Genomic DNA, 27655 nt, shown 5'->3' on the forward strand with positions numbered 1-27655 from the left:
GCATCCCAGGGAGCTTGGTGGGCTGGATTTTAAAGAACATGTAGGATGGATGTGCAGAGATGGGAGAACATTCCAGAAGGAAGGGGTAGAGTGGAGTGTGTGTGTGCTGTGCATAAGAACAATGCTAATGGGCACAGGCATTGTTGCAAAGAATAAAGAACAATGGGGGCAAGGCAAGCTCAGTCTCATGGATCAGAGGGGGCCCAAAGAAGCTGGGATGAGAACAGCAGTGTGTGTGTGTGTGTTCTGGAGGAATTAGGATTGGGGGGCACAGTGAGGGGAAGGGAGGGACATTTTGGAGTGCTGAGTCCCAGGCCTAGGTGCAAGCCTACCCCCGCAGCAGCTGACCTGGGGCTGTGTTGGATTTGGAGAGCTCATATGGGAAGCCATGGGGTAATTTGGGCACACCTTCCTTGGTCTAAATATTCTTAACACTTTTGCAGCAAAACATTTCTATATTAAAATAAACAAGAAAAAAAATGAAACAATGCAAAATACATATAGATTTATTTTAAGATAAAAAAAATACAACTTCAAAGAAACTTTGACTGCCTCCAGAAGACCCCTCAGTGTGTATACCCTCTCGAGGCCATTTGGGCAACTAAGAAGCCCTGATATCCTTGGCCAATTTAATTTTCCTGGCAACTCTATGAGGTAGATATTATCATGCCCACAGATAAGAACACTGAGGCCCAGCAAGGGTGTGTAACATGCTTGAGATTACACAGCTAATGAGCAGCAGAATTAGCACTCAAACCAGGATCTGTGTCCAAAATCCAAGTTCTTTCTGCAACAGCCTGAGTGGGTGATAAATGAGATGGGGGAGGAAATAAAGCTGGGATAGGTTGGTGCTAAATCATGGAAGTTCTTGAGTGCCAGGCTGAAATAAAGGCTGCATGCAAAAAAGAATGTTTGTGACCCACTAGGGTTAGATCTGGAAGGTAAGGGTAGGAAGAGTGGTAATGAGCACAAGAGATCTAGTTATTCTCATCCTGGCTTCTTTGGGGCCACCTCTCATCCCTGAGACCGAGCGTGACCTGCACCCAGCAATGGCACCATTCCCATGGCCAAAGAAGGAAATACCACCTCTTTATCTGTTTGTTTTCTACTTAATGTTGTTCTGCAGAGCGCAGAGCACTCAGAATCATTGGCCAGCCCCTTCTGCAACTGACGCTGGAGAAAGGGTGTCAACCATCCGTAACTTCTCTCAAGGTGCCCTTCCCATGACTATGATAGATTCTGTAGTCAACGGGAGAGAACAATATTATTGGGTCTGAAAAGAAATCAATGGATAGTGGGAACCTGTGGGGGCAGTTGCAATTTTCCAGATCTATTACTTTCCACTTGGAGGTCAGTGAGACAAAACATTGCGTTGTTATGAAAATCGAGAGATTTATATTGTTTTCATAGTAGGAAAAACTCCCTCCAAAAACCTCAAAATGGTAACTTTAATGCAAACACAAAGTGAAGAGCTATTTGTGGCTTGAGATAAGTTGAAACTGCTCCTTTGACTAGGAGATGGTTGCTAGAGCTTCCAAAGGAATGTTATTGTCTTTCTTTGTGCCCTTTTCTTTCTTTAGTATGTGTTGAGAGAGTTTATTGAGAAACCAGCCAACATCCTGGAGATCCTCAGGCCACCTCAAGTACTGCTGGGTCTGTACGAAGCCTCTGATGGACTGATGCTTCATCAGCTGGTACTGGGACAGGGACCCCACCACCACCATGATGAGAGCGCTGTTGAGGTCAGATAAGCACCTGCTCTGGGCATAACTGAAGGCTTCGAGGCACCACCCGTCTCCTAGGAAGTGTCTGCTCACAAGGCAGACAACCTTTCTGCTGCTCCACACGGCATCCTGGATGTTGGTGATGTGATTTTCTCCTGGCACAAAGTCTCTTTCTTCAAAGCACAGCTTAAATCTGTTTTGGTCGCTGTACTGAGCATCCAGGTGTGTAAGCAAAGCATTCTGCACCCATTCAAAGTCTTTGCTACTGAAGCACAAATAGGCATCGTATTTGTATGTGTCTGTTTCTCTGCCCCTGGTACGGTCCTTGAACACCAGTCTCTGGGCTGTCATATAACAGGTGAAACAAGACCCCCGGAACTTCGTGACTATGAGGACGGTCATGAGAAACAGAGTCAAAGTGACAGTGAATAAAAGGAACAGGGAAAAATTGAGAGACTTGAAGAATTCCTCTTCATCACAACCCTCCGTGGAAACAGAGTAGAGGGAAGCGCCAGAGAATGAGTCGGGGTACATGCAGTATATGTCTGCATGAGACCCAAATATAGTGACATTGGTTTGATTGAGCCAATTGATGAAGGCACTAAGCTCACACTCACAAATGAACTTGTTATGAGTTATGTCCAAGGCACTAAGTGATGCGAATAAATCAGGATCAGGAGACAGGAGCTGGTTTCTGGATATATCCAGGACCTCTAAATTAGCAGGTAAGTCTCCAGGAGAAAGAGCCGTCAGCCTATTGGAGTTGAGGCTGAGTCCCCTTAATGCAGTCAGATCACTAAATACTCCTGGTGGAAGGAAATTCAGGTAGTTATTATTCAAATACAAGACTTGTAGATGGAAAAGCCCCTTAAAAACATCCCAACAGAACCCTCCTTCCCAGGCAAGTTGCAACATATTTTCTCCAAGGAAAAGCTGTTCTAAGCTGAGATTCTTTGAAGGGGCATGACCTTTGTTACAAGTAGAAAAGCGATTTTGATTTAAAATGAGAATTTGGAGATGAGGTACCTGGAGGAGGAAGTATAGATAATCTAGATTTTCTAGCCTGTTCTCTGATAAATGGATGAAGTTGGCTGTAAGTTGTATGTTTGGCAAAGTCACCAGTTTATTGCCACCCAAGAAGATATTAGGTATGTTCGGAATAAAATTAATTGTTTTAAGAGCATTATCCCGAAGATCTAAGGTCTCTAATTTTTCCAGGAATCTGAATGTTTCGGCCTGAATGATTCCAATGTGATTCTTTTGCAGATCGACATAGGCCACCTTAGGTAGTCCATCAAAATTAGAATTATAAAGTTCCCCCAGAAGGTTATATGACATATTGAGAATTTGGAGGTTGTCAAGTCCATAAAATGCTCCATCTGTAATCTTGTTTATCTTGTTGTAGGCAAGGTTCAGAACCTTTAACTCCTTGAGGGTCTCAAAGAGTCGGAAGTTCAAGGAGAAAATAAACCCATGTGAAAGGTCCAGGCGTATCACCGAGCTTCTGGCCAGGCCAGCAAATGTGTTCCGGTCAGGATCTTTGATGTTATGGAAGCCAAACCCAGAACCCATAATGTGGTAGGCAAGAACGAGAGAGAAAATCTGGCTTCCATTGATGGCACTGCTAAAGTTTCCTGTGACATCCACGGTCCAGCCATTGCCAGAAACATCCAGGGTTTCCAGGACCATGTTTCTGAATGGGTTCATACACTTTTTCCAGTCCACTGAGACCCTGCTGTACAGGTTATTTTTAGCAAGGCTTAAAAAGGAGAGTGTTTTCCCTTGGAGGGGCTCGAGCCCATGCTCACATACAATGGGTATTTGGTTGAGGGAAAAATCGATGGACTTCAGGGAATTCAAGTCCTGGAATGAAGGATGAAGGTAGAGACCACGAATCTGATTTATGGATAGGTCTAAGCGAGTTAAAGACTCTAAATTTCTGAAATAACCATCTTTCAATACAGCATCGGAGAGACCACAGGAAAAGAGTCTAAGTTCAAACAGATGGGGCAGCCCCTGAAAAGCATCTGGATGCAAGAAGTCTATCTGATTTTTGCCCAGGTCCAAGATTCGAAGATTGGGCAGGTTTCTGAAGGCTTCTTTGTCAATCGTCAAGGGGGTAAACTGAGTCCCAAGCTCCAGAAGCTGCAGCTGCTCCAGGAAGGGGAATGACGTGGTTGTGACTGTTTTGATATAGTTGAAGCTCAGTAGGAGGTTCTTGGTGGTGCTGAGGACCTGGGGGACCTGAGTGAGGTTGCAGAAACGATATAAGGCCACCTGGCCATCCGAGGAGCAGGAAGGAATTCCAAGCACAGGACTGGCCATGAGCACCACGCCTAAGAGAAGGTCAAGGTGATCTCCCATGATCCTGTGGAGAAGAAGAATGAAAATACAGACATCTAAGCTCAAGGCATTGCACATGGCTCCTGAGAATTTGGGGGATTCCTCTATGATGCGCCTGCTCCCTTAGTCCCTTTGTTCCTCTGGCTCCATGGACGTGGCTGTTGCTATATTGCCCGGTGTAGACAGAGCTGGTCTCACTCTCTTTCTATAAAACACTACATTGCATTTTCCACATGCTAGGCACTATCCTAGGTACTTTAGAAATATTTCACTTAATTTTTATAATAACTCTGTTTGTTCATTTACTAGTTCATGCATTCACTCATTCAAGATTTGCTGAGGGAAGTTAGAGAAAACAGCAGGATGAGACATTTTTGTTTCACATCAGCCAGGGACCCCATTCCTCACCCTCAGAAGGCTCAGCTGATGAGTGGAAAATAAATCCATTGATTTCTTTCCCCCCTGTAACCTGTCAAGGATGCTCGTCCATCTCCATCCATCTATCCTTACTCCATGCATAGTACATCTCATCATACAAAAATTGGGTACTTTACATAGTTTTCCACAAAAAGTCAGAATTTGGCCAGTTTAATTCAAATGTATTAAGCACCTACCGTATGCCTGGCACTTGGGTGACTGCAGGAGTGCACAAGAATAAACAGAAACAGTCCACTTGCTTACGTCCAATAGGGGAGTTCACCGTCTGTCTGCATTGACCATTTGCTTCACATGTGTAGCAGCAAAAAACACTCAATAAATGTGTCTGGCTTATGTTCCAAGTACTGTGCTGGGTGCTGCGAGAGGTACAGAGAAAACACACAAGGACCCCACCCTCAGAGAGCTTAGTGTCAAACCACTGGCATAGCACCTCCATCTTTGGTGCCTGCGATGTATTCAACTTGCTCGAACTATGACCTCAGAAGGCGTCTGTTGGAAGAAGGTAAGGAAAGAGTCACATGGCTCAGAAGGCAGGAGAATGAGTGGAAAAGAAAAGAAATTGGAAGAAAGCACTGGTTTATAAAGAGCTTTAATCCCATGAAACACCATCACTGGCAAGTTTCAACATCAGGGTAGATCGAGCATGGAGCCGTCATGGCGCTAAGGTAGGGCACGGGCCCTGGACCACCAGCTCGGAAGAGGTTTTGCTTTCTGTTGGGGCTGATTTGTGAGGGGCTTCCATAGAAACTTTGAAGCCATTACACACAAATTACAGCAAATCAGTAGACATCTACTCCTGAGTTGACCCTAAGTATCCAAACTAGATATTTAATAATTAGGAAAAACTCGGTGAGAATGTTTATCCTAGCTCCTAATTTCTCCACCATTTCCTCCCAGAGGCTCAGGATAACAACAGCAGAGTCACCCTTGTTCCCTTGAACATCACCCCCACGTCCTCTCCATCAGCAAGTCCTGTTGGTCCCACCTCCCAAGACTACTCCATTCCAAGTCGCCACCATCTCTCCTCTGGGCTAGTCTGGAGACTCCTCACTGGTCTCTCTCATTTCTGGTCTCGCTCTCCATTCTCCACATAGAAGTTAGGGAATTCTTTTAAAAACACAGTTCAGCTCCTCTCTGCACAGAACGCTTCCTGCCTTCCCACAGCTCTCGGAATAAAATCCTGCAAGGATTTACATGATCTGGCTCTTGTCTGTCTCTTAGACATCATCTTGAACCATTTTCCTCCTCAATAACTTAGTCAACAAATATTTGCTGGGCATATACTCTGTGTTGGGCCCTGTTTGAGGAGCAGGAGATTCAGCAGTGAACAAGATAGACCAAGCCTGCCCTCACAGAGCTTATGTTCTAGTGTAGGGAAGAGGCAACAGACAACAAAAGAAGAAGAGGTACTATCAGGAGGAATGTAAAGCAGGAAAATGGAGACAGGGAGTGCCAGAGCTGGGGTGGCTGATATTTATAGAGTGGTCAGGAGAGGCCTCTCTGATGTAATGTTATTTGAGCAGAGACCTGAAGGAAGGAAGGAAGGGATATGGAGAGGCCAAATATTTGAGGTAGAGGGAACAGCCAGTACCATTGCCCTGAGGTGGCAGTTCCTCCATGTGGGGCTCCTGTCTGCTGTTCCAAACTCTTTCCAACCTTAGGACCTTGGCACATGCTGCTTCCTCTACATGAACTCTTTTCTCTCTGCTCCTCATATAGTTGGATCTGACATCAACATTTTTTCAGAGAGCCTTCCACTACACCCACTATTTGAAATAGCTCCTCGGCCCCATTACTCTCTTCGAAAACACCCTGTTTATTTCTTTCAAAGCAATTATCACAAATCCTTAATTATCTTGTCTAACTATTTGTTTACTTATTTATTGTCTATCTCTCCTTATTGTTAGTGCAATCAAGTCGATTCTGACTCCTAGCGACCCTGTGTCCAGCAGAGCAGAACCCTGCCTGATCTTTTTGTGTCATCCTCTCCCCTTCCAGCGCTATATCAGACAATGCTCTGCTGCTATTCACAGGGTTTTCATGGCCAATTTTTTCGGAAGTGGGTGGCCAGGTCCTTCTTCCTAGTCTGTCTAGTCTGGAAGCTCCACTGAAACCTGTCCACCATGGGTGACCCCGCTGGTATTTGAGATACTGGTGGCACAGCTCTCAGCATCCCAGCAACACACAGCTGCCACAGGATGACAACCGACAGATAGTGGTGTGGTTCCCTGACCGCAAAACAAACCCGGGCCATGGCAGTCAGAGCTGAATCTTAACCACTAGACCACTAAGGCTGGTTATCTCCCCTTACGAGGCTATATTCTCCATAAGTGCAGCACGCATTCAGAAGGATGCTTGGTGCTCAAAAGAAAAAAAAAAAAAAGAAGAGTATGTTGAATGAATGACACTGCCACCAATGAAACATAAAGGCCTTAGATCTGTTTGAGGAACCTCGCCCCTTTTAAGCAAGAAAATTGCTTTTTTATCTATAAAGCTTTCCATGTAAAACAGCGGCTCTTAATGGGCACAGCTGCCTCTTCACGAGCATTCTATAAATGTGTAGGAATGTTTTGTGGTTGTCACAATGATGGGGTGGGTGTCCCTCCAGTAAGCAGGGACGCTAACATGCATGACTGTCCCATCCCACGCAGAATCGTCCAGCATCCACACAGCTTTAGGATGTCCCGCCAGATGTCACTGAAGATGAAAACCCTGCTCAAAATCACCTCAGAATCTAACTCTCTTTTACATGCCAATAAAACATTTTTTGTATTGCTTTAATATATACCGAATTTTCCAGGAATGCAACCACCTTGTAAATCTAGGAAAGACTGTACCTTGTTTAGTTTGGAACGCTATGAAGAGTTATTCACCATTTCAGAAAATCTCTTCACGATGGCCAATGCCTCCTTGGGGAATCACGAACAATGTAACACACCCTGTCGTCTATGTCACCTTCATGGTGACTGCATTTATGTGTGAGTAGATTTATTTGGCCCTCGTTTCTAAATGCCAAATGTAATTAAAAAAAGTTTAAGAAGTGTCAGTTGAATATTTTAATACTTCTCTTGAATTCAAACTTACTCTATAAATAGATACAAGAGTCTGACTCACATTTCATTTTCTAGTGTAGCTGAACCCAAGCGTGCACATGTTCAAACACACATTAATTCATTATAAATCACTTTCCCTTTTATTTCTTTTTTATATTCCAGTTAGGGCATTATATTGATTTCTTTAAAATTATGTGTGTAGGTAGATTGTATTATATCTATGAATTTCATTTCAAAATAGTAAAAGGGTTATTCAAACATTTGTTATAAAAACAGACACTGGGCCTGACCACACTGCAGCCCACAGATGTAAAGCTTCTAGTTCTTTCTTTCCACATGCACTTACAGGCACCCCGATGACCAAAACCAGACATTCTTTAAGTCCTGTTTATTATTTCTGCCTACACAGTTTGTGATTATTTCTTTTATGGTGGGCCTCGGAGCCAATGGTCTTGTACGTAGAGATGACACAACACTGGTGGGGAGGTTGGCATTTTGAAAAATGGGACCGAAGTTCAAAGTGATCTCAATAAATAAATAGAAGAATTATCAGAAAGAAAATAGAAACCAGTCAGGGCTGATGTGGGCGTTACAGCTCAGAAGAAATCCCCAAAGGCCAACACCGGTCCCTCCTATCTTGAGGTTTGGGACAGATCCTCTAGGGACAGGCTCTGTAACTCCACTGTCCCTGCCATCTTCAATTATACTTTTGTAATGTACATTCTGTGTATTTCCCCAAAGCATTCCACAACATCAAATATAATCATGATGATGAAACTCACTTAAAAAGGGCAGATTGGCACCTTCAAAGAGAGTCGGACATTACAAGGAACGAGATAAGAGGCAGTTACTACAGCGCGCTCTAAATCGGGCTCTGAGTCTCCTGGCGTGCAAACCATTGGACTGTGATTCTAGAAGCTGGTACAGTTCTGGGCGGCACAGATAAACGCACGTGGTAGGAGCATGAGCCCTTATTCGGTAGTCTTGGGGGAAGATTCTAAAGATGTGCTTTGGAGGAGACAAGAAGAAAACTGAGAATGGGCAGTACCAATGGTCAAGGAAAGATCATATTCTAACTGGGTTTTGTGTATCTTACCTTTTAGTGTGAAGCAGACCCTAAATTAACCTGCAAGGACATAAGAACATTAGCATCATGGCTCACACGTGAGGATGCTCCAGTGAGCTGTTGCTCTCTGTCTACACAGCCTAGCAGCAGACCACATACCACAGGAGTTCTTAAATGTTTTGAGGTCATGGACTCCTTTCAGAATCTATGATAGCTCTGCTTCCTTGCCCTCCGTAAATGTAGATTTGCATCACAAACCAAACTTTGCACCCAATTTCAGAGAGTTCACCGACCTCCCGAAGCCTGCCCATTTCAACCTCATGAAATATGAGAACCTTTAGTTTACATATAAGAACCATCATGTTTTATGTTCTAGAACAGGGCTTGGAAAACTCTTTCTGTAAAGGGCCGGATGGTAAATATTTGAGGCTTTGCAGTCCAAATACCACAGTTTGCTGACCTCTGTTCTAGAAGAAAAAAGAATACAAATTTTGATTTCACAAATGAGGATTTTAAGTGACAGATAAACATGTTCTGAAATTGAACTACAGTACTTTTGGGAAAGAACTAACTTGGCTTCCAAATTGCTCACAGTTTTGCAGCTGCTCTTTGAGCCAAACACCAGAATGAATTCTCCTCTGATGTCACCAGACAGAAAAATCCCTGCAGAGACACGGGAGTGAGAATACCAGCTCAGAATAACAGAGTTAAATTTTCTAGTTTCACTTCTGTCTTTTTACAGATGATGCAGTGCTGGCCCTCAAATGCATATGCTGAACTAGGTGGCTTCACTTGAATTTGTGGTTACAAGGAGTGAAAGAGAGCCCCAGAGAATATACATTCCAGTATACTGAATTTTCAAGTCCATAATAGGGAAGCTAAAATTAAATAGTAAAATGGGTAAGACCAGGGGCCAGCCCTGTGGCCTGGTGGTTAAGTTCAGCGCGTTCAACTTCAGCAGCCCAGGTTTGGTTCCCAGGCGTGGACCCAAGCCACTCGTCGGCGGCAGTGCTGTGGCGGTGACCCATATACAAAACAGAGGAAGACTGGCATGGATGCTAGCTCAGGGTGAATTTTCCCCTGCAAAAAAAGACCAGCAGAACAAATAGATTTTAAAAGAAATTATTTGGGCTTATGTTATCTTACAAAGATACCAGGCAGACCTATTTTCTTATGAAATACAGAAATGCATGAAATAACTACATTGATATCTCTGAAGCAGACCTCTGTGAGTCAAGTGCCAGGACAGGTGAGCAGAGGAGCCAGGTGTGCTGGTGAACTGATGGGAGCCTAGAACTCACGATGACAGAAGCTGGGAGGAGGGACCACTCAAGCAGGAGAGTCCTGGAATGGGAGCCAGAAGCCAAAACCGGTTGAAATCAATATGACTGAGCACTGAGATAGGGCAAACCTAATTTAAAGATGAGAACCAGGCAGAGCAGACCAGATCAAACCTCGGAAAGATGAGAGTCCGAGAATGGAGTGTGTAGGCAGCAAGAGAGCAGGTGGGGACACAGGGGAATCCAAGAGAGAAGACCAAGTGACCTAAAACCTCGAACCCTAAATGGGCTGAAGCCAGAGGGAGCAAGAGGGGTGAGCGTGTGTGGGGTAAGGCCCAGAAGAGGCCTGCATAGCTGGGAGCCACTTGCAGAGAGGAGCGTCTGACCCCATTAGAGGAGTGCACCACGTAGTGGGGCAGGAGTGGAGCTCTAGAGGCGGCAGTAGAAGGAGAAACGGGACAGACAGGGGCAGCGCGCTCCTAAATCACTATTAAAAAGATGACGAGAAGCAACACGTGCAGTTACTTATACTATTAGTTCTGCCATCAGGCGACATACGTGTTCCTTCCTAAAAATTACTGCACTATGCAGAATCCCACAATGAAACCACCGGGCTTCTGGAGAGAGGGGCCAGCACACAACACTCACAAAGGCCGTCGGTGGCACCTAAAAAACCTAATAAAAATGGTAGCACAGTTTAAACATGTTGCATGTTAAGGAATACACAAACACTGCCATAAATATCTCTTTACCTTGAAAAAGACCTGAGGGCTGCTTGGGGAAGTGGGCGGCAGTGGGCTGCAGCTTGTGAGGGCCTGTGAAGTCAGCAGTAGAGGTGCAGGGAGGGGGTTATTTGCTATCAGGTCAAAAGTTGTAACACTCGTCAAAACACACGTGGAGGGGCCGGCGCTGTGGCCTAGTGGTTAAGTTCGGCATGTTCTGCTTTGGTGCCTTTGGTTCAGTTCCTGGGCGTGGACCTACACCACTCATTGGCAGCCATGCTGTGGTGGCGACCCACATACAAAATAGAGGAAGACGGGCATAGATGTCAGCTCAGGGACAATCTTCCTCACCAAAAAACAACAACAACAAAAAACCCATGTGGAGAACGGAGGTCACTGGTGGATTTTTGAGGTGCATTTTGTTTATTCATACGTAGGTCCGTTCACTTGGGTATAGTTTTCTTCATTTAAACAAATGGCACATAAACAAATGTGAAATTCACATTCATTAATATGTTAATATTGTTCAATAATCTCCCCTAATATATCAACATTGTTCCTTAACGTGTCAGTCGCGTTGGCACAAATTCGTTATTTCAAAATAAGTATTAGAGCAGAATTGACTGTGCTCTAATCCAAGGCTCCCAGTTCAAATTAAGAGGAGAAAAGATGCAGGTTCTATCTGAGTCTGCCCTCCACTCCTGCGTGGTAGTTTGGAGGACCCATGGGATTGGCTTGGGAATCAGCCCTGGGAACCAGTGTAGAGCCCAAAGGCTCAGAGACTGGGGTGGGTCGTGTCACCTCCAGCAGCCTCAGCGTGCTCACGTTTCAATGAGGGACTGAAGAAGATGAGAGGTTCTCAGCCCTGGCTACATATCAGAGTCACCAGAGGAGCCTCGAGAGCAAAGAAGCCCAGGCTTCCCGTAGACCAATTAAGTGAGACTTTCTTGAGTGGGCCTCAGGAATTCGTATTCTTCACAAGTGTGTGAATTTTATACACACTCAAATCTGAGAATCACTGGTGTAAACCAATGGTTCTCGAACTTGGCCACACATTGGAATCACCAGGGGATTTTTTAAAGACACAGGTGCCTGGGTCCCACCTGAGAGATGATGTAGTTGGTCTGGGGGGTGGTGTGGGCATCTGGAGTTGTTAACTCTCTCCACATGATTCCAACTGCAGACAGTCTGATCCCCTAGTCCCGCAGTTCCAATCCTGACCACATCTAGAACCACTTAGGGTGCTTTAAAACACTCAAAAAATGAAACGTAGAACTGCCAAATGACCCAGCAATTCTACTTCTGGGTATACGCCAGAATGAATTGAAAGCAGGGACTCAAACAGATATTTGCACACCCACATTCGCAGCAGCATTATTCACAATGGTCAACAGGTGGAAACAATCCAAATGTCCATTGACAGATGAATAAATAAACAAAATGTGGTATATACGTATAATGGAATACTATTCAGCCTTAAAAAGGAATGAAATCCTGTCACACGCTACAACATGGATGAACCTTGAAGACATGATGCTAAGTGCAATCAGCCAGTCACAAAAGGACAAACACTGTATGATTCCACTTATACAAGGTACCTAAAGTAGTCAAATTCATAGAGACAGAAAGTAGAATGGTGGTTGCCAGGGGCTGGGGGAGGAGGGAATGGGGAGTTATTGTTTAACAGGTACAGAGTTTCTGTCTGGGAAGAGGAAAAGTTCTGGAGATGGATGGTGGTGATGGTTACAACCACAATGTGAATGTACTTAATGCCAATGAACACTTAAAAATGGTTAAAATGGTGAATTTTACATTATGTATATTTTAGCACAATTAAAAAGACAAAATTAAAGAGAAAAATACGCTACTACTAATACCTGAGCCCGACTCCTAGGAATTCAGGTTCCACAGGCCGTATTTTATAGCCGTATCCTGGGTACTTAGAGCCACACGCTTCTCAGGCCATGCTTTGAGAAACACTGGTCTGAAGGATGCCCTCCAACTCAGAACCCCTCTGAATCTCTTGGAGGAAGAAGGGCGGGTAAGAAAATTCCGAGGCTGTTGAGTGTGGAGTTTTGATTATTAAGTCTGGGCTAACTGGCATCCAGGGCTCTGAGGGGGTAACAGCAACAGAACAATCAATGTGGGCCTCCATGCTCCTGTCAAGGGCTGTTAATTAAGACAATGAGACCAGAGGGAGATGGGTCAGTATCCCTTTCATCTGAGTTGAATTCATTTAGCTTGAATCCCAGCCATTAGCAGAGCAGGTTCCCTTTCTTGACTTAATTGTCTGGACAGCAGAGCTTGGGTGAATTATGGGCCATGGTGTCTCCACCGGAAACAGGCAGCCTGTGCTTCGGGGGCACCTCTGCTCCCCGGGCACCACAGTTAGCCTGCAAATGCATCTGCTGGGGCCAGGGCGGCTGCTGTGTTCATTTAATGCTTGATCGGTAACAAATAATACTAGTAATGGGCTCCTTGGCAGGACCCAGGATTCCGAGCTGGGCTGCAAGGCTATGAGAGAATGCTTCAACTGGCAGATGATGGCCCACACCTGGCAGGTGGCCGGAGCACTGAGCATGGAGGACTCGCTGTTTGAGTAAAACAGTTCATTCATTTCCAAATGGGTGCTTGGGAGAGTTTCTCCAAAGTTCACATAGCAATAAAAATCCTGGACTGAGTCCAAATATGAGTATGGAATGCAAGTTCAGCCTCGGATAAAGGCTCAAGGCTAGTAGACAAGGTGAATCACCACGAGGCAAGTGCACTCTCTAGATGCAGAATCCAGCATCCCGTTGGAGCAAGCCAGCAAATGAGCACATGAAATCCAAAAGGTTGCTTCCAGCCCAGCATTCCGCCTCTGACGATGGTTCCAATAAGACATGTGGGTGACTGTCCTGCCATGAACCTCAGAATATGCTCCCCAAACACAGATCTAGCTTCCTTCCTAAACCACCATGACTCGGAGGCTCTTCTGGAGTGACCTCTTTTTCATTCACACCACCTCTACTCACAGTGACCAGCTGCTGTCGTTAGAACTTGTGCTTGTCCTAGAGAAACTTCCTGGGCTGAGGTCCCACCGTGTGCCGATCGCTGTGCTGGATGCTGAGGAGTCCCTGCTCGCAAGGGGCTCACGGTCTCTAGAGAGCACCACTTGGGGCCAGTGAGCACTGCCAATTCTCGGGCCCCATCCCAGCCCTACTGAACCAGAAGCTCCTGGGCTGGGGCCTGGCAGGCCATTTTATCAAGCCCTCTGGGTGAGTCTGATGCACACTCATGTCTGAGAACCACTGGGCTCGAGTCTGGAGGGAGGAAAGAAATATATTCTACTAACTACACCACCATGTGCCAGCCCTGGTGGGTCAGTGGTTAAGATCTGGCCCTCTCACCACTGCGGTCCAGGTCTGTTTCCCGGTCAGGAAACCACACCACCCGTCTGTCGGTTGTCACACTGTGGTGGCTGCATGTTGCTGTGATGTTGAAAGTTGTGCCACCACTGGTATTTCAAATACCAGCAGGGTCACCCATGGTGGACAGGTTTCAGTGGGGCTTCCAGACTAGACAGACTAGGAAGAAGGACCTCGCCACCCACTTCGGAAAAAATTGGCCATGAAGACCCTATGAATAGCTGCAGAGCATTGTTTGATAGAGTGCTGGAAGGGTAGAAGATGGCGCAAAAGGACGGGCAGGGTTCTGCTCTACTCTACCCAGGGTCACCAGCAGTCAGAACCCACTCTATGGCACTAACAACAAAAACAAAACCATACAGCGGGCTATCTTCACCTGTATACGCATCAACACACAGCTCTGAGCTTCCTCCCTTCCCTCGTCCTCCCAGGCTTTTGTAGGGACTATTGTTATCTCCTTATACAGAAGAGGAAACTAAGGCCCAGAGAAATTAAGTAACTTTCTTAAGACCACCCACACATCTCTGTCTGCTGCCCTCTGGTGTGGCTGCACAAATGGTTCAGTACAGGGGTGCTGCTGTAGCCCACCTCTCGGTCATCATCTGCTGATCTTGTGGCCACTTCCCCACAGTCACAAAAGGCGTTGGCCTGGCTCGCAGTGGAAGGTTACCCTCTCAGCCCCTCACCCTCTTCAACTTCCACAGGAAGGTCCACCTTACCCCCATGGTCACTCATTTCCGAGATGGTCCCCTCTGAAATGCTGAGTTCTCTCCTCCTCTCTCATCACAGCCTCCCCCTGGCAGGTGTCTCACACCCTTCCTTCCCCTACCTGACTGTCTGACAGCCTCATAATACCCCTGAACCTTCGCTGCCCGTTAAATGTATCTGCTTCCTTACACCATCCATCATTCTAGACCCCACGGACCTTCTCTTCAAACCCTCTTTCAACACCTTCAACTCTCATGCCTCGTTGCTCTTCTATCCCATTTGTCTACATCAGCTGCCTGCCTTCCGTGTCTACACTCGGTGGCTGAGCTCTGTCAGAAAAAACCACACAATGGTGTGCATTGGCGCCCAGACAAAGGTGCCGTATGCAATCCTGCTGTGCCCTCAATACAACTTCCACATGCCCCCCTCTCTCCTAGCCCCTCAGGAGTGATTCCAACCTTCACTGGTTTCCCTCACCCATCCTGCCTTGCCTCAGCCCTCTGAGAAGCCATCTGGGTAACTCACCATGTTCGGAAAGCAATGCCCACCAGGAGGGCTCCCCAGTATCCTGGGGGCAGTGCCCTGCAGTGCCACTGTGAGGTGGGCTCTTGGGTCAAGAGGGTGTGGCCAGGCTGAGGGCAGGTCACACTCAGACCAATGCGGTCAGAGAGGGCGGCTCACTTGTGCAAACCGAGTGCAAAAGGTGCTCCATGGCCAGGAACAGACGGTCTGTTCATGCGAACAAAAGCAAAGCGTGCTCCCCACCCTCACTTCTCCTCAGACCCATCACACGCCTGAGCGCGGACAGTCAGCATCTTCCCGAGCATCACGGATTAACACAGCGAGGTGAGAGCCTGACAAGCGACGACTGTTCTCCAAAGACGAATCAGAAAATCTGCACATTAGGTTCCTGCGCACTGCTGCGCCCTCAGGTGAACAGTGTACTTACTTAGATGCTCGGTGGGCTCATTAGGGTCTGTTTGCATCTCTAAGTGCAGGTGATTCCATAAGACAAGGCATGTCTACTGAGTCCAGCCTAGTGAGAAATTCCCCTTCTAGGTGTCGTCTTTGATCCATTACCATTGTAGCGGGGGTGGCAGGGATAGCACGAGGAACTCTGTCAAATGCCTCGCCGAGTTCCCAGAGCTGCCAGAAACTGGTTACCCCGTCAGGCTGGAAATGAGCTGAGTCCGATATGACTTGCTGCTCCTGAACCTACGCTGACATGCAGGGGTTCCCACTGCCTTTCCTCAGAGCTGCAGACCGTCCCTAAATCTCTTCTAATAATTTGTCCATAATCGCTGTCAAGTTCATGGTTTGTGGCTTAAAAGCCCACCTGCATCGCTTTGTGTAAATCAGAATTCCATTCCTGAGGGTGGGTATTGCTTTGTTCTTTTTGGTTCACTGCTACATCACCGGCACCTGGGGTGGAATATGTCGGCAAATATCCACTGAACAAATGAACTTGCCACATCCTGCCTCCAGGTCCTCCCTCCCTCTTCCTGGCCTGCAGGATGGCTGCTGGGGTGTCGAGGGCTAATCTGCGCCGAGTCCCTTGGATGGACTGGTCCGGGCGGGAGGCTAGGACGTTTCAGAGCAGCCCCATCTCACTTGCTCTCTTCCCTCCTACCAGGGACCAGTTATCTGTTAGTATTATACCATCAGCTTCTGAGAGTGAGCTTGTCTCTTCTTTCTTCTTCCTCATCTGGACATACCTTGAAATATCCTTTTGGGCATCTGTAGCACTTCCCCCAAATTCAGAGCATTTGAGGCTATAGCCTTTCAGCACCCCTTCTAACTGATCCAACACTGCCTCGTATTCATCTTTTGTTATGGACTCTTATTTCCGTCTTTGGTGTGTGTATTCTTCAAATCTAACTAGATGAATGAGGTCATCCTGGCTTCCGAATCCCCCCCTGGAAGAAGCTTCCAGTACCACATCAATGCAGCTAGTGGGAAGTCTGTGAAGTTCCCCTTAGGACACCGCCAACATCGATTCCCCTCCCTTCCAATTGTGCTGTCTCTGCTCAGCTTCACGGCCCTGCTGCCTCCTGGCTGATCCCCCATGCTAAGTCCTACCCTGACACATGCATCTCTCACTTAGCTACTTGAGGGAGCCTGTGGAGCACAGCTCTGATCAGAAGTCTTTGCTGGCTCCTTATGCCCACGAAGGTCAAACTCTTTGGGGCAGAAGACTCCAGGGTCCTCCACCGTGGACTATACTCTAATCCCGGAATGGTTGATTGGAGAGGGCCCTTACTGCTTGAACCCTCTCACGTGACAGAGGGGGGAACTCAAGCCAACCTACCTTCCCGGCTGTATCAACAGTCTTGCCCTGTGCTCCAGGGATAACTTGCCTTCTCAGAGGTTGGCCTCTATCTGATTTCTCTGCTTAGGCTGGTCCCTGGGATTCAAATGCTTCTCATCTGCTTGTCCAACTGAAACTTCCTTCAAAGGCCACCTCAGAGGCCAGCTCTCCCATGAAACAGTCCTCATGTTCCTATAGGCACTTTATCTCCCTTGATATTCTGTTGGCATCTCCATGATAGCATTTTTATTACATTACGCCTTCCCTCTGGATTGTCAACCTCTTGAGGGCAGAGACCCAGTTCTACTCACGTGGTATCCCCTGCACAACTTAAGCACCCCAGTAATATTTTTTCCCCATGAATATTCTGAAGAAGACTTATTTTTGTCAGGAGTACCTACCTCCCAGGCCTACCACAAGGGGCTTCTAATCTGTTCTTATCTAGGAGCTCGGGGTCCTCTGGTTGTTTAAAGTCTTCAGTTCCTGAGACTATAGGACACTCATCACAGTGAGGATGGTGGTCAGTATTTTTTTGGTGAATCAGAAGAAAGGGCCCTTGTTTTCCTAAGGGAGAACAGGAAAGCTAGTTAAGAGGGAGAAATAGGGCCAGCCCCGTGGCTTAGCGGTTAAGTGTGCGCGCTCTGCTACTGGAGGCCCGGGTTCGGATCCCGGGCGCGCACTGATGCACCGCTTCTCTGGCCATGCTGAGGCCGCGTCCCACATACAGCAACTAGAAGGATGTGCAACTATGACATACAACTGTCTACTGGGGCTTTGGGGGAAAAACAAAAAAAAGGAGGATTGGCAATAGATGTTAGCTCAGAGCCAGTCTTCCTCAGCAAAAAGAGGAGGATTAGCATGGATGCTAGCTCAGGGCTGATCTTCCTCGCAAAAAAAATAAAATAAATAAAACTGTAAAAAAAAAAAAAAAGAGGGAGAAATAGAAGACATTATAGGTGTTTTTCTACGCCATACAGAAATTTTCTTTGTAGAAGAATTTAAAACTTTAGATGTGTCTCTGATTAAGTGGAATTTTTTTTTTTAACTTTTTCTCTTTTTTTTTTGCTGGGAAAGACTTTCCCTGAGCTAACATCTGTTGCCAATCTTCCTCTATTTTTTTTTCCCCCCTCCCCAAAGCCCCAGTACACAGTTGTATACTCTAGCTGTAGGTCCTTCTAGTTCTTCTATGTGAGCCACTGCCATGGCTACTGACAGACAAGTGGTGTAGGTCCGCGACAGGGAACCAAACCCAGGACGCCAAAGCTGAGCACGCTGAACTTAACCACTAGGCCATCAGGGCTGGCTCATGATTAAACGGCATGTTAATTGGAAAAGATCAAGACCATCTTGTAAGTCAAGGCAGACAGCACATCAGAGCTGAAGGGATCTTGAGAAATCTCAGGCCCAGCCTCTGGCTCAGAAGGTGGGTGTCTAAGTCAGCCAGTTGGATGGGCAACTTTCTTCCTTGTAACTCCAGGGAGGGAAACTCTACACTTTCATAATCCAATCCATTTTTATTAAATCACTACAGTGGTGAGGAATGTCTCCCTTGGACCTAGAAGTCCCTTCCACGACATTTCTGTGGTCATTTGGTTACCAAGGACTCACATACAAGGATGAGGGCAATCCACTGTCTACTCCATGGTGAGCAGAGAACTTGTGGGTTTCTTTCTTTTTTTGTGAGGAAGATCAGCCCTGAGCTAACATCCATGCCAATCCTCCCCTTTTTGCTGAGGAAGACCGGCCCTGAGCTAACGTCTATCAGCAATCCTCCTCCTATTTTCCCCCCTTTTTCTCCCCAAAGCCCCAGTAGATAGTTGTGTGTCATAGTTGCACATCCTTCTAGTTGCTGTATGTGGGACGCCGCCTCGGGATGGCTGGACAAGTGGTGCGTTGTTGTGCGCTCGGATCCGAACCTGGGCTGCCAGTAGCGGAGCGCGCGCACTTAACTGCTAAGCCACGGGGCTGGCCCCGAACCTGCAGGTTTCTAGAGAAAAACAGCTAGGTTTGCCATCAGAGTTTGACACTTCTAAGCAGCACAGCTAGGTAAATTATGGCAGAGTTAGGAGACTGGGTAATTATTGAGTCTCAGATTTAGGATGAGAAGGGTCCTGAAAGTTGAAAAATTGACGTATAGTGCTTCTCATCATTTTACAGACAATTAAACTGATGCTCAGAGTGGTTAAGCTCTTGCCTAAGGTCACACAGCCATTAAATTGTGGAGCTAGGATTTGAATCCAACTGCAAAGTTAGTTGTCATTCAGATCTTTCAAAAAAATCAAATTTGCGTACACTGCAAAACAGATACAGACCTCAAAGGGTGACTGCGTATGAATTACCTGGAGATCTTGCTGAAATGCAGATTTTGATTTAGCAGGTCTGGGGTAGAACCTGAGATTCTGTATTTCTTCTTTGTTTTTGGTGAGGAAGATTCACTCTGAGCTAATATCTGTTGCCAATCTTCCTTTTTTTTTTTTTTGCTTGAGGAAGATTAGCCCTGAGCTAACATTTGTGCCAATCTTCCTCTATTTTGGATGTGGGTTGCTGCCACAGCATGGCTTGACAAGTGGTGTAGGTCCGTGCCCAGGATCTGAACCCATGAACCCAGGCGGCCGAAGCAGAGCGTGCCGGACTTAACCACTATGCCACAGGGCTGCCCAAGATGCTGCATTTCTAATAAGCATCTAGGTGATACTGATGCTGCTGGTTCACTGACCACAATTTGAGCGGTAAGGACTTAAGGGACCTGTTATTTGCCTCATTGCTCACTACTCAGACTGCCTGGTTCTCCTGGGAATAAAGTATGACCAAGATGCTGCATGATCACTTTGGAAAAGGGGGCTATTAACATACATTCACTGTTAATTCTTTCCAGCCCTGAAGGAGGAAGCATCAGATGGTTTCTCAAAGAGGATCAGTTGAGGCTTCTGAGGCCGGGGAGCTGGACAGAGCACATCGTTTTACTTGGAGCTAAGGCAACAGAGGGCTTGGGTGCAATTTCTCTGGTTCCAGGACAGGTGCTTCTCCTGGAGACCAGCAGGGGGGCGCCAAAGGGCGTAGACCAAGGGGAGGAGCCCACGGAACTGCCCCCCACAGGGAGAGGCTAAGCTGGGGGTGTGGAGGCCAGAGCTGCTCTGAACTGAGCTCGCTGAGAAGTTGCTATTGCTTGTTTACGTTAGAGTGCACACAGGCGCTCCTAGCAGGCCGGCCATTCCTAAAGCAGAGGAAGAGGAGGTCACGACTGAATTTCAAAGCAGGACCGTGCTGTCTTTTCTTCCTGGGCATGCATCTTAGAAGGAATTATCCACCTCCCATCCTCAAGCGCCCTTTGAGGCTCTGTATCCGTTTTGCAGTGTACACAATTTTGACTTTTTTTTTTTGGAAAGATCAAAATGGCAACTAAGTTTGTCGCTGAATTCAAATCTTAGCTCCACAATTTAATAGACGTGTGGCCTTGAGTAAGTGCTTGGCCCCTCTGAGCACCAGTTTAAGCATCTATACACGAGCAACAAGAATAGTTTTTACTTCCTCCCCAGGAAGCATCACCGGCAGCTTCTGAGGACACTCCAGTGGCTGAACCAGAGAGTCCAGTTATTAATGCGTAATCTTCTCCTATTTCTTGCTCGCTTAAGTAGACAGACAACTCCACCTCGCTGGAAATGTATTCCTTTTAGAAACCACTGAAGGGGAACAGAGGAAACGGAATTTCTCAAAACACTGGGGTGGTTTGGTGTTTCTCTTTTCTGCACTTATGAGAAATTATGTAAAAGCTTGCCCTATTTTCTTTAACATCTTCAGGGAGTGGTCCCCCAGACCACGAACCAACAAAAACAGCAGCATCCAGAGGCAATGATACTCTAAAGACTGTATGTTGAAAACCCAGATGCTTTAGGCACAGAATGGCTTCTCTTGCGTCTGCGCATTATAAACTATTGAGCACGCAGCTTTAAAGCATTTGATTGAAAGAAATCATTCCATCCGAGCAATTATTAAAAACTAACAAGTAGTATGACACATTTAAAATCTTTGTGAAAAGATAGCGCACAGAGGAATTGAACATCTCTACCTGTCTTCGAGTTCAGGCAGCACCAATATTCTCAATTAGAAAATTTAACGTCAGAGGTTCTGACGGTGTCCCTGAATACAACTCAGCGAAACCTGGTGTGTTGACGGGCGACTCCAAGGCCAGGAGCCAGAGCACGAGAGAGCTGGCAAGTCTGATATTGCATCCCCGGAAAGTCACGACACAGACAATCTGGTAAGAGCAGTGAAAATCATTTGGATTGTGATATAAATTGGAAGCAGTTGCAAGGAGGCACGGTGAAGAGAAATCTTATTAAACCATGATCCGTTAGACACAGAGAATGCAAATGTGAAGAGAGATTATAAAACACTTGAGAACTGTCCTGGGAAGATCTGGAGTCTGTGCTGAGCTAGCAAACGCATCAAGAGAAACCTCACCGGGCCGACAAAATCCAGTCCGCTCTGTGGCTGATGGAGACACTCCCTGGTGGGAGCTGAGGGAAGGGAGAGGGAGTGAGTCAGGCCAGAAGGAGGGGGACCTGGTCTTCAGGCCTGCCAGGCGCAGAGGAGGAAAGATATTTCATTGGCGGCGCCCCAGAGACTGTGAGCCCGGGGAAGGCAGAGCTGGGAACCAAGCCTCTGCTGGAAGCACATGTTCCTGTCATGTGCCTAGTGTCCTGGGCCTCCAGAGAGTTTCATCGAATGTGGCATATGCCCTGGGCACGCTGCCTAGGGTGACTGTGCTCCATTCTGACTGGCGGTAGAGTCATCAAGAGATTTGGCTCCAACTTGCTGTTGCTGGTAACTTCCAAGATGTGTGAGATCATGGCAAAGACCCTGGGCTGGGAGAGGGGAAACCTGAGTTCTAGTCCTCCATCAGCCACTATCTGGGCATCCTTGATGAGTTTAACTTCCCTTGTGCTGTGTCTGCATGTGTATCATGGCGAGTGTGAATGGGAAACATTTTCATATCCCTGTAAACTCTAAAATCATCTACTGAAACTTGTAGAGTATCGTGACAGCAATTACAGACCAGGGCACCATCTTCTTTGGAATGGTACACTCACCCTCCCTTTTGGCAAATTAACGAGTCTTGGTGGAAAATAATGTTATGAATGTACCAATAAAACGAATAAGTAAAATGGACCCACATATATCCTGGCCTTAAATAGCCACTTTTTTTCCCCACTAAGAATTTACTCTCAGAAGGGATTGCTTCTGTGGCTGGATAATATTTTGAAATTAGAAAACTTTCTCCCCTTCATATTTCCACCTTGTCCCTTCCCACCTCCAGACCTCTGGCAGTCTCCCCATGTCACTGCCCCAGGCCAGGTATGTGGCAGAACTGTACCCAGAAGTAGCTTGCAGGTTCTTCTGGCTTTGATTTCCCAAGCAGGGCCTTAGGTTGAGGACACAGAGGCTTTTCCAGGAGGTACAGAAAAGAGGGGGATTGGTGGGGAGAAGCAGAGAGTCTTGGAATAAACAGGAAGAGAAAGTAGGTCTGTGGGTCCCAGGGGGACAGGACTCTGGCAAGACTCAAGAGAGTCAGCTGTGTGGTCCAGAAGCAGCAGAGATCAGCCAGAGAGTGGGGATGAGAGCATGCTCAGTGGTAATCCATATGGACCAGACTGGTGAGCTGGATCACCCCCTCCCTGACCTCAGGTCTGGCCAACTCATAAGATCTGGAAATTGCGACACAACCCCGGGGTGGTTTCTATTCTTGCCAGCCTGGTGAGATGAAGCCTCCAAACAAATATTAAGTTGCTATCTAGAAAATGAAAGGAGAGGCAGTATTTCTTGCGCACCAGAGCACATTAGAGATTCATACTCGCTATCCTTTCATTTTGCCATGTTGGGAAAGGAAATAAAGTTAGCCTTGGAACATTCTAGAACCAGATAAGTCTCTGACCAAGATGAGGGGGAATCTCAGGTCAGAGAAACTCACGGCTTTAGATCTTGCCTTTATTATGGATGTCTGAGTTCAAATGCCGGCTCATTCTCCCAGTCGACAAAATGGAGTAGTTATGAAGATGAAATGAGATGGGACGTGTAGCTCATATTTTTGGGTCCCTTGCCATGCCTTGCACGTGGTAGATTATTTGTTGACTATTAAATTATTTATTGACTATTAAAGCTAGTCTAACCCACAATGATGCTGGGTCCAGAGAGATAACTGGTTTGGTGACCTTGGACAAGTCATGCTGTTACCAGTGCCAGGACTATGGATCTTGTAATGGAGTCAGGAAGGTCAATCTCAATCTACAGTAAAGTATGAACTTGCTTCCCTTGAATTAGCATGGGAATTTCAGTGCCTGGACCCTGAAGCCACACATGTCCAGTTCAAATCTTGGCTCACCACTCACCACTGTGTGTTACCAGGTGAGCTCCCTGGGCCTCATTTTTGTCATCTGAAAAATGAGAATAATAACACCACCCACCCCCTAGGTACTCAGAACAGTGGCTGGTTCAGAGTAAATGCTGTTGATGTGTTTGCTATTATTACTGGTGTTATTCATTTGTGCACAGTAAAGGAGAAAATGTCTGGCCAGCCCCCGTATGAAGGAAACTTGACTCTGAGGCATTTGAGACAAGTTTACCAGGGGCCATGGAAGTGATAACCAATCACTTCCGCATTGCAACATTCTATGGTTGGATTTAGCAATAGCACGACTTTGGAGATGACACAAAATGAAAGTTCTCTGGGACATTTGTGGGGGAGGAAAGAGAGGGGAGGGAGGTTTAAAGAAATACAATGTGAAGAGGGGCCTTTATCCATATTCCTCAGCATACATGGGCTCCTTCCCTCCTGCATTCAACCGTGGTCCCATCTCTCTTATCATAAAACAAACAAAAGAAATCTCTTGATATAACCACTCCTCTGGTCATGCTGAGCGAGAATCTATCCTTTCTTTAACAGCCAAACTCCTCAGACATGAATTCTGAAGACTCTGCCCAAAGTTCCCATTGCCCATTAACTAGCCTCTTTTTGACCCCATGAGATCTGGCTTTCCTAGGGAGCTCCCCTCTAGAGGTTCACCTCCTTCTCATCCCTCCTTGTCTGAACCTCCCTGCTCTCTTTTTTAGCACGGACAGCTGTGGCCACCTATTTCGTCTTGAAACATCTCCGCCCTTGGCTTCCCTGATTTGCTTCCGACCTTTCAGACATTCTGTTTTCTACCATTTCCCTCCCTCACCCACGCCCCTGGCTTGTAGGTTCTTCCCAACCCCTTGTTCTTGGCTTAGACTTCTTCTCTCAGGGGTCACATTTGCTTTCACAAGTTGGACCGGCCCCACTATACTCCCAGGATCTCTCTCTCTCTAGCCCTGACCTCATCTGTACTCAAAGCATGTATTTCAGCAGATTAAAGGATATCCTCCCTTGAATGTCCTGTCATAACTTCAGACGCAGTTTGCCCCAAAGTGACTTCATAATGTTTGGAATTTTTAAAATCCTCCAAACAGAAACATTTTTGCAGAGCACTCAGAAGCATATTAGTGGACCTCTCCCTGGCCCGGGGACCCAACTCTCGTGTGGCACCACCTCCTCCCGCCTCGCAGGTCATAAGCCAACCTTCTCCTTTACTCTCTTTATATAACTAATCACCAGATCCTATTTTTTTCCCTTTCAAATGTCTCTAGAGTTGTTCCTCCTTTTCCATTTTCATCACCCTGGTCCCTCCTTCCATCCATTACATGTTTATTGGGTACTATCTCCCAGGAACCATGTTAGCCAGTGGGGCTTCATCAAGGATGAACCCAGTCACTGCCTTCAGGGAGCTAACAGCCATTTGCAGGGAGGCAGCCACCAGAGGGCGTGATGCTGCTAGATGATGTGCACGGGATGCAGTGGAGCATAGAGGATGTGCAAACCCAGCCTCAGGGGACCTCTACTCCCGGGGGACAAAGACAGAGTCCCAAGGATCAGGAGGAAGAAGCTAGGGATGGCAGTGGGCATTCCTGGCAGAGGCTGCCAAACAGCATGATCAAGGGAGAGGTGGGAGGCCAGCCCTGGGAGCCCCCTGCAGTAGGAGTGGCTCAGAAGGTCGAAGTGTGAGTTCGAGGTGTGAGCTGGTGGGAGGTGAGGCTGGAGAGGATACTCTGGGCCCAAGAAAGACCTCGCATTCCATTCTGAGGGCAGTGGGGCTGCAGAAGGTTTGGGTACTGCCGCTGCATTCAACTCAAATGCTTCAAGGCCTCTGGAATTTGGCTCCACCAAATTTATCCAATCTTAAATTTCTAATAAGAACACAACCCACACCTTCTGCTCCAAGTAGGTGAGGTGCTTCACTGTGCCCTATATATGGCTGAATTTCAATCAAGAAACACATACCAAATGCCTATGTGTCAGACACCAACAATGGCTCAGGGGATCACCAGATGGGTGGACACAGCCCTGCCTCAGTAAGTGGGGCAAAGACCCCTCAACTCAAATGAGCACAGCCAAGAGCTTCAACAGAGGTCATTTCTAAATGCAGCTGAAGACCAAGTAGCTCCCCAAAGCCCGTTCTGCCTTTTCCAGCCCACACTGGCTGTCTTCTATGAACTAGCATAAGATACCACATAATTCACACTTAATTCCTCTCTAATTGTTTCACAGGTGCTGGCTTTGTCTCCCCACCTTAATCTGGAAGCTTCTGAAGGGCAGGAACAATGCCTCAAACTTGAGCTGGTCCCATAGAGTGAGCACACTGTAGGTTGCGGCCCACACATTGGCGGCTGTACAACCGGCACCAGGAATCACGGATGCTTGAGATCTGACTGAAGATTGAGACCTGCCAACACTAAGATTGACACAAACACATCTGGATTCAGCAACCATACATTCCCGCAACTTCCTGTATCCGAGTCTGTGAGCACGCACAGACACACACACAGGCCTGTTTTGATTTCAACACTCAGCAAAGCCGAACTTCCCGATGCAGGGAAATCAACAAAGAAAGCTCTGTGATGCCAGGTACAACTTCCCCAGAAGTCTTCCCTCCTCAGAAACAAAACTAAAAATCTGGCAGGGTTGGCTCTGTATTCAGACAACAGAATCTAAAAGCTTCTTGCTTTGCTCAGAGCTGTAATGCTCAAGGGGACGATCCCATGACATCGTTTAGGGTGGATGGATCAGTCAGGCTGATATGCATGCATGTGGTCAGAGAGATGGTTAAAATACGCTTGGTAATTAGCTTTGGCCTGGGCCCCTCCTCTGGGACCCCCCTGGCACCTTCCCACAATCCCACAACTAAAGGATTAGCATCTAGCACCACAGAACTTCTCCCTGCCCCAGGGCTTCCATTCTGACTGCCCGTGCCTGGCACATGGGAGGTTCCTGGCCGCTATCTTCTGCCCACAAGAACAAGGGTGAAGCCAGTCAGGGAGTCCAGGAGATCTTGGACAGACTTGGCAGAGCTCAGACGGGCTGAGTAAATGCAGGGAAAAGTGATCAGACCACACGTCTGTCAAGGGCCAAGCTGTGCTCCCCAGGGCAGCTGCGTAGCGTCAGCAGGTAATCTCCTATGCCCTTCTCCAGGCACTGAGCAAGCAGACAGCACCTCAGATGTACTTCATGTCCAAACGGGGCATCATATTGATCCGGTCACTGCTCAGCAACACTATCTATCTGAAGGGCACAGGGGTTAAGCCACTTGTTTGTGGGTCACGGTGATGGATAGGTGTGTTCCAAACACAAGGTGACTCCATAGCTAACCCACCGCAAGCAGAAAGCTCCCGCCATGGATTCCTACCCAACATGGCCTGGGCAGCCTTCCCGGAGCAGCACCCCTCACCCCCAAGACAATCAACCAAAGCCACCCTCACCCCTTAGAAAATGTCCTTCCCGCCGTGGTTTTCCAGGAGATTTGCAACTGTGCTCTTATCTTCATAGGCAGATTTTTTTTCTTTTAAACACAAAGGTCAACAATATTTACCGTGCAGCCTCTGCCAGGCTGCTCCACCCGCAGCTGTGGGTTCAAGGCCTTTTGTTGAGAGGCTCAGTCACTTTCTGGGATTTCCATGGCCCCGCTAGAGGTGGCCGTCTCCTTTTTCGAAGGAAGACAGTGAAGCCACCTGCCCCTTTCCAAGGTGGGGATGGAAGCGACGTGCTCACAGCCGAGGTCTCCTCCTGTCCCTGCCGGGCACAAGGTATCCACATGCCCTGCTCTCCCGCCGCCGTCCCCCCAGGCCGAGGGAACTCCGCCTCCCGGGGGCCCCCGAGGGGCAGAGAGATCGTCCCGGGATGGGACGCAAGGCGCGGGGAGGAGAGCTGGAAGCAGCCCCGGACGCCACCGGAGGGGCAGAGGCGCCCGACCGCCGCAGGCAGCCCGGCTCCCGCTCCGCCGGCGACTCCGGGCCCAGCCCCGTCCCCTGCCGGGGGCGCCAGCCCTCGCCTGCCCTGCTGCGCTGCACGGCGCTCACCTCCGGCGAGGTCCCCCCGCGCCGCGCGCGCCTCCGCTCGCTCCTCCTCGCGCAGAAGCGGCGCCCGGGGCCCGGGCTCCGGAAGACCTCGCCGACCCCGCCCACTCGGCAGGCCCCGCCCCTGACCGGCCCCGCCCGAACAGGCCCCGCCCCCCCGCCAGGTAACCTCTTCGCGCTGCTG

The 27655-nt window shown here is 47.6% G+C and overlaps 1 protein-coding gene across 2 annotated transcripts; it reads right to left on the reverse strand.

Annotated features, from left to right (window-relative positions):
- Nucleotides 1-490: 490 nt before the first annotated feature.
- On the reverse strand, nt 491-27436 carry TLR5 (toll like receptor 5). 2 transcript variants are annotated; one of them, XM_087424388.1, is made up of 2 exons: nt 26988-27436; nt 491-4092 (listed from the first exon to the last, which is right to left on the reverse strand). In XM_087424388.1, the coding sequence occupies exon 2, from the start codon at nt 4086-4088 to the stop codon at nt 1512-1514; it is 2577 nt and encodes an 858-aa protein (XP_087280514.1). In that variant the 5' UTR covers nt 4089-4092; nt 26988-27436; the 3' UTR covers nt 491-1511. The 2 variants fall into 2 exon arrangements, with proteins under 2 accessions (XP_087280514.1, XP_087280513.1); XM_087424387.1 differs by lacking the exon at nt 26988-27436 and adding an exon at nt 25691-26806.
- Between the last annotated feature and the right edge of the window lie 219 nt (nt 27437-27655).

This window comes from Ceratotherium simum, chromosome 36 (assembly GCF_057802395.1).
Source record: "Ceratotherium simum simum isolate JZ-2026a chromosome 36, ASM5780239v1, whole genome shotgun sequence".
In the NCBI taxonomy this organism is placed as follows: Eukaryota; Metazoa; Chordata; class Mammalia; order Perissodactyla; family Rhinocerotidae; genus Ceratotherium; species Ceratotherium simum.